At 71.6% G+C, this 6,364-nt stretch overlaps 1 protein-coding gene across 1 annotated transcript; it reads right to left on the bottom strand.

Annotated features, from left to right (window-relative positions):
* Nucleotides 1-5,548: 5,548 nt before the first annotated feature.
* Nucleotides 5,549-6,134, bottom strand: LOC112113557 (plectin-like). Its single transcript, XM_024209880.2, has one exon. The coding sequence runs from the start codon at nucleotides 6,074-6,076 to the stop codon at nucleotides 5,549-5,551; it is 528 nt and encodes a 175-aa protein (XP_024065648.1). The 5' UTR covers nucleotides 6,077-6,134.
* Between the last annotated feature and the right edge of the window lie 230 nt (nucleotides 6,135-6,364).

Here is a 6,364-nt window from a genome sequence, read left to right on the forward strand (position 1 = left end):
TGGGGAACTGCCTCTCCTAGGGCACCCAGCCCCCTACACCCCACAGCTCACTCCCCATTGGCCCTTCCCCTTCACTGTGCATGCAGCCCAGCCGGCCGGACCTGTCCCCCCAGGCAGCCCCCCAGCCCCTGGACGGCAGAGCCCCACTACACGGGCAGCCCCCCAGGGGCAGGTATGGGCACCCGGCTGCCCCTCCACCAGCCCCCCCACTGCTCAGCACCCATCACTCACAGCAGGCATCCGCGGGGGGCTTTTTATAACCCAAACGGCTGGGGTGGAAATAGCCCAGCGGGCGCCCGGGAGCCGGGCACACTCACGGGCGAGGCCCTGGGCCCCTACCTGGCACGATCTTCATGGGGAAGCAGCTTCTCCACGGCCAGGGATGGGACACAGGGGGCAGGAGCCCACCGCACAGAGCCCACACTGCTGCAGAGCCGCCCGAGCCCTGTGCCCATGGGGAAGGGGAGGGAGCGGGGGGCTATAAATATCCCCGCACAACCTGTCATGCCTCCCGAGTTAGAACATGACATGGCAACAGCAGCGGGGCCCAGCCGCAGGCGGGAGGAGGGGCTGGCTGCAGCCCCCCAGAGGCCCATGGCTGGAGATCTCCCAGCCCGCAGTACAGGGGCCCAGCCACCCCCAAGACGGGAAACAGGAGTAACCCCGTACCAAGGGCTCTGCCACGCCTGGGGCCCCGTCCCACACAGCGTTTGTCCAGTCACAGCGCCCGCTCGCCCTGGGCCCGGCTGGCCTGTGCCTGTACCAGGCTGGCAGCCCGGGCAGCAGCATCAGACGAGCACTCGGCAGGAAAAAGGGGTCCGAGTGCAGCATTGTCTGGCAAAGCCAGCGACTAGGGGCCTTGGGGCCAGCACCATCCCGACCTGCACTGGTACCTGCCTGGGGCTGAACAGTCGCCGGCATGGCCTGCCCCACCCCCTGGCACAGGGCTCTGGGTCCTGTCTAAAGTGCCCTCCCCACGGCGGGTCCTCAACACCCCCTTCCCAGTGCTGCCAGCCCCGAGCACGGGCGGGTCCTGGCCAGGCCTGCGGCCCGAGTCACCGGGGAGTCAGAGCCCCAGGGGAAGGCAGCCCTTGCAGGGTTCTCGGCTTTGTTACCTCCCCACGGCAAACTGCCCCCAGGCCTCACCCCTGAGCGGGGGACAGGGGGGTTGGGGATCTCGGGAGGGAGCTGGCACAGCAGGGGCAGGGCCAATCCAGGCAAGGGAATGGCAGCTCTAGGGCTCATCCCACAGCAGCATCTCCCTGGCGGGCCGCCCCCGACCCCACCCAGCAGATGCCCCCGCCCCTGCAGGGCCGAGCCAACCCACGTCCAAAGCCTCAGGCACAGCTCGCCCATCCCAGACGCTGCGCCCCCAAGCTCAGCTCCGAGCAGCGCCTGGTTTGCACCGTCCATCCCCAGGGGCTCAGCCAAGACAGCACCTCCGCGGGCAGGCCTGGGCACAGGAGAGACGCCGGCCCCCCAGGAACACTCCTGCCGCTGCCTCCAGCTGGGGGACCCCGCACACGCAGGGGTGGGGCATTAACCGCGGTGCCCACCCAACATCGCACCGCCGCCCAATGCCACCTGCGGCCCCTGCCCATCGCTGGGCTCAGGGAACGACCCCGCAACGGCCCAGATCCGAGCCCTTCAGACACCGCTAGGCACCACCAGGCTGAGCCGCCGCCTGCCGAGGGGCTGGAAGCGCAGGGCCAGGCGGGGGCGCTGGGAGTCCCTGGAAACACCCGCGAGCCCGGCCCCAGGTGACTGGCGCAGGGGCAGGACCCTAGTGCCCCCGAGTCCAATCCAGCAGAGCACCCAACTCCAGCCCAGGCTTTCACGGCAACTGACTAACCAGAGGACAAGAGAAGAACCGGAACTGGATCCCTCAGCCCCGGAACGGGCTCTGGGCAGAGCCCCAAGCTGCAGAGCCAGATCCTGACAGCCAGACGCAGCCGCTGGGATGCCGGGGAGCCCAGCCAGAGCCCGGGCTCGCCGGGGGGGGGGGGGGGCGGGGAAGAGCCCTGCCCCCATCCGGCCCCTGCCCGACCCCCGGCCGAGCGATTCCGTCGCCCCAGCCCAAAGCCACAGGCGGGTCAGGCCCGTCGCTGGGAGCCAGCCAGCCCTCGGGGGGACGGGACAGGCGATGGGTGGCCCAGGGCGGGGAACCTCTTGTCCCAGGCTCCCCGTGGGCGAGGCCAGGCCAGCAGGGTCACTAGTGCTCTTTAGCGTGGCTGGGTACAGGGGGCCAGGGCCCATTCACAGCCCCCCGCCGGCAGCGAGGGCTCTGCCAGCCCCACTCCCCCCCCAGCTGCCCCCCACAGCACTTTGCAAAGGGAGGGGGCTGCTGGGACAGGCAGGGAGAGACCGGCGCAGCCAGGATGAGCTTGGCCTGAGGCCCAGGGGGCGTAGGCTGGGGGCAGGGCAGGCCCCACTCTCCCCATTCCTCCGGGCAGGCTGCCCCAGGCTCCTACCTTGGCCCTGCTGGATGAGATCTTCCATGAAGTACCTGCCATCCTCCCAGTCCATGGCTCCGCTGCGGCGCTGGGGCTCCCGTTCTGCTTCTCGCTCAGCTTGTCACACCCCCTCCTGCCAGGCTGCAGCCGGCCCCCTTCCAGCCGGAGCAAGTCCCAGCAGCGCCTGCCCCGCAGGATGCACCAGGGGCTCGGCCTCCCCTCCTCTTCCTCTTGCCAAAGCCTGGCAGCCCGTGGCCCACCCGCAGGCTCCCGCCCCAGCCTTCCAAATCGACTCCAGCTGCTGCGAGGAGCCGCCAGGATTCTTGTGGCATTCAGCAATTCAGCCCCTCTGCTCCGCACCGGCGGCCGGGGGCCTGAGGACGCCGGCTCCGGGCCCCAGGGGCTTTCCACATGCCCAGAAACGGCGCGGCCTCGGCCTGCCAGGGCAGCGCGTGGGAATCACAGCACCTGAGGGGCTGGAGCAACCCACTGAGGACCCAGCTCCTACGAGCCCTGGGGCAGCCGCGGACAGCTGGGCACAGCGGGCGCTGATGAGGGGCCTGGGCCAGTGCCTGGGGCTTTGTGCTACTGAGGGCTGGAGCCGGGGGAGATTTAGGAGAGGGGTTTGGTCCCCTTCCAGCACACTCCACCCCAGGGCAGCCCTCGTCCGAGCTGTCCTGGAGCACCCAGTGCCGAGCCTGGCGCTTTGCCCTCTCCCCACCTGCCCCAGGGATCTCAGCAAGGAGCAGACCCCTGGGGCCCTGGTGCTCGTGCTGAACCGGAGGGTCCCAGACGCTGGAGCCCCTCTCCCCACACCTGCCAAGGCCAGGCCACGGAGAGCACGAAGGAGCCCCCTGCCCTGCAAAAGGCCCCCGGAACAGGCCAGCTCCAGCCCCGCTCTCACCCCTTCCCCGTCAGGGAGATGGGCTGGGGGTAGAGACCCACCTGGGTCCGGCTCCCTGCCGTCCCCATGACAACCCTCCCCCCAGTGCCCACCCGCCTGCCCAGCACCAGCGCCAGGCGAAGGGTTAACAGCACAGCCAGTAAGCAAGCGGGGAGGGGGGACAGGACTATGGGTCAGCACTGAGGGGCGTGGGCACAGCCGTGGGGCAGGGGGAGCCCAGGCCGAACCGTGGGGCAGGACACAGGGACTGGGCACAGCCGTGGGACGGGGGAGCCCAGCGCCGAGCCGTGGGGCAGGACAGAGGGGCGTGGGCACAGCCGTGGTAGCCCAGGGCACAGCCGTGGGGCAGGACAGAGGGGCGTGGGCACAGCCGTGGTAGCCCAGGACACAGCCGTGGGGCAGGACAGAGGGGTGTGGGCCCAGCCAGAGGGAGCGGCTCAGCGCGGTGGGGAAGGCGCCTGCAGCTGTTGGACAATGCCCCCATTGTCCCAGCAGAGCAGCTGCGGGGCGGGGTGGGGTGGGGCAAGCTACCTGCCAGAGCCGGGGCGGGGGGGGGGGGGGGGGGCCCCCCCCCCCCCCCCCCCGCCGCATGGTGCAGGGACCCCCGGCCAGGCAAGCCCCTACCTCGGGCCGGGCAGGAGGGGGATGGGGCAGCAGGACACCAGCGAGCGGCTGCCCAGGCAGCATGCACAGCTGTGGGGCAGGGGGTGCCACATGGGCCCAGACCCTCCCGCAGCACAGGCTGTCTGGCCATCGGGGCCCGTCTAGGGAGCTGGGGGCCTGCCCTGGGCCCCGCACTCGGACGTGGGTCTGATCTCCAGCACGCGCCGCAGGCGGGGATGAGACCCAGGTGGTGCAAACGTGCTGCTCACCCCCCTCGCTGCAGCCCCAGGCTGGCAGATGCCCACCCTGAGAAGGGAACACCCCTCTCCTGCCCCTCCTCCGTCCCCTGAAGGCCCTCGTCCCCCATGACCTCCGCCCCGTCCCCCATGACCTCCGCCCCGTCCCCTCCCGCCACCGGGCTGGGAGCTGGCTGGACAGGAGCAGGGGGGTGCAGCTAGCCCACGGGATGGGCCCTGAACAAGGAGGGCAGCCTGCCCCATGCGCCCAGCGGGCGAGGCCAGGGGCATGTGCTGGCTGGGGGGGCGGGAGCCCCAGCGTGAGGACGGGCAGGACTACCCGGCACCGCCCAGCACTGGCCTTGCCCCTCACTGGCTGGTAAGATGCCTGCACCCACTCCTGCAGACCGGCTGTGGCATTAGCCCACTAGCCCAGATGGGCTACACACCTAGCAAGCCACCGGCCCCAGCCCATCCCCCAGCCGCTCCGCACGCGCTCCCGGCCTGGGACCCCCACCTGCAGTTCTGTGCTACTCGTGGGCCAAGGGCGCATTCTCGGGGAGCAGCCCCTGGGCGGGGACCCACTTCTGGGATAGACACAACCCTCAGCCCCGCCGCGTGACCCCGCGCTGCCCACCCCCCACGTACGTGCCAAAGCCCCACAGTCAGAGCGCCAGCAGCTGCTGGACTCACCCACCCCCCAGTGCCTGAGTGCGGCCAGCCCCCAGCCCCTGACCCCTGGCAGCACCCCCAGGGCTCTCCCCAGACGCTGCCTGCAGCAGGCCCCACAGGCAGGGAGTCGGGGCCCCCCTCCCTGGGGCTGCCTTGGTCCCCGCAGCCTCTGACCTTGGCAGCGGAACGGAGCAGCTGGAGGAGGACAAGGAAACTGACGGCCAAGGATAGCACGGGGCCCTGCACCTGTTGGCATGCCAGGGCCCGCCTGCGGGGGCTGGGGGCGCGGGAAGCCGGCCTGCTGTCTGCCTGTCCCTACTCCCCCTACCCCCCGTGTGGCAGGGCAAGCCAGAGCTCCCGCCTCGCACAGACCGGGTGGGAAAGGGTTAAGGGCAGCCCCGCCCCCCACGGCATTCAGACATCCCTGTGCCAGCACCCCCCAGGGGCCAGCGGAGGGGAACCCCCCCCCAAGAAAGCCACGGACCATGCCCCCTCCCCCCCCCCGCACCACTCGCTCAGAACACAGCCGGCGCCAGCTCTCCGGCTGCAGGTTCCCCCCACCCGAATGAATGAACACAGCCGCCCCTGCCGCCCGGCGCTGCTCCCCATGGGGGGCAGGACCCAGCCCCATGCCCCCCCCCGAGCACGCTGCCCCCTCCCTGCCGGCGAGGGGTGGGTCGCTAACCTGGGGCAGGGCTGGGTTCCGGGGCCAGCCTGGACACTCCCCCTGCTGAGGCGGCCTCCACGTGCTGCTCCCGGGTCTCCTCTCTCCTGCGGTACGCCTGGCGCGAGCCCCCGCCCTCCTCGCCGCCCGCCTGGCGTTTGGGGGGGCAGCTGGCCAGGCCCGGCACCGTCTGCACCCGGGGGCCGGCCGCGGGGCGCCGCATGGGCACGGCCACGGGGCGGCGGACGCGCTGCAGGGAGGCGGGCACGATCTCGGGCGGCAGGTGCAGGTACTGGCGCAGGTGGCCGATGCCCTCGTTGGTCAGGTACCAGTAGCAGTGGCGCCAGGCGAAGGTCTCGCGCACCAGGCCCCGCGACCGGAGCGAGCCCATGGCCCGCAGCACCTGCAGGTTGGTGATGCCGGGCAGCTGCGGGTGGAAGCTCTGCGGCCGCTTGTCCTTCTTGGCCACCATGACGCCCTCGCGGAAGAGCAGCTCGTAGATGGCCTGCAGCCGCTCCAGCGGCATCAGCATCCCTGCCACCATGGCGGGCACGGCGCGAGGCACGGGCAGCACGCGGCCAGGAACAGTCCTCTCCGCAGAGCAGCCGGAGCAGCGTGCCTCCCTCCAGGCCCGGCTCAGACCGAGCAGCCGGAGCAGCCGGGCCAGTGGCAGCAGCTCCACCCCTGCTCAGGCATGGGGGGGGGGGGGGCCCGCCCCCCCCCGGGCGGGGACACACACGCGGATAGGGGCGCTGCGGGGGGGGGGGGCGCAGACTCAGCAGCCCCTCCCGGGCACCACACCCCCTCCTGACCACGGGGAGGGGGAAGGAGA

This window comes from Terrapene carolina, unplaced genomic scaffold (assembly GCF_002925995.2).
Source record: "Terrapene carolina triunguis isolate 2854851 unplaced genomic scaffold, T_m_triunguis-2.0 Scaffold33369, whole genome shotgun sequence".
NCBI classification, from domain to species: Eukaryota; Metazoa; Chordata; order Testudines; family Emydidae; genus Terrapene; species Terrapene triunguis.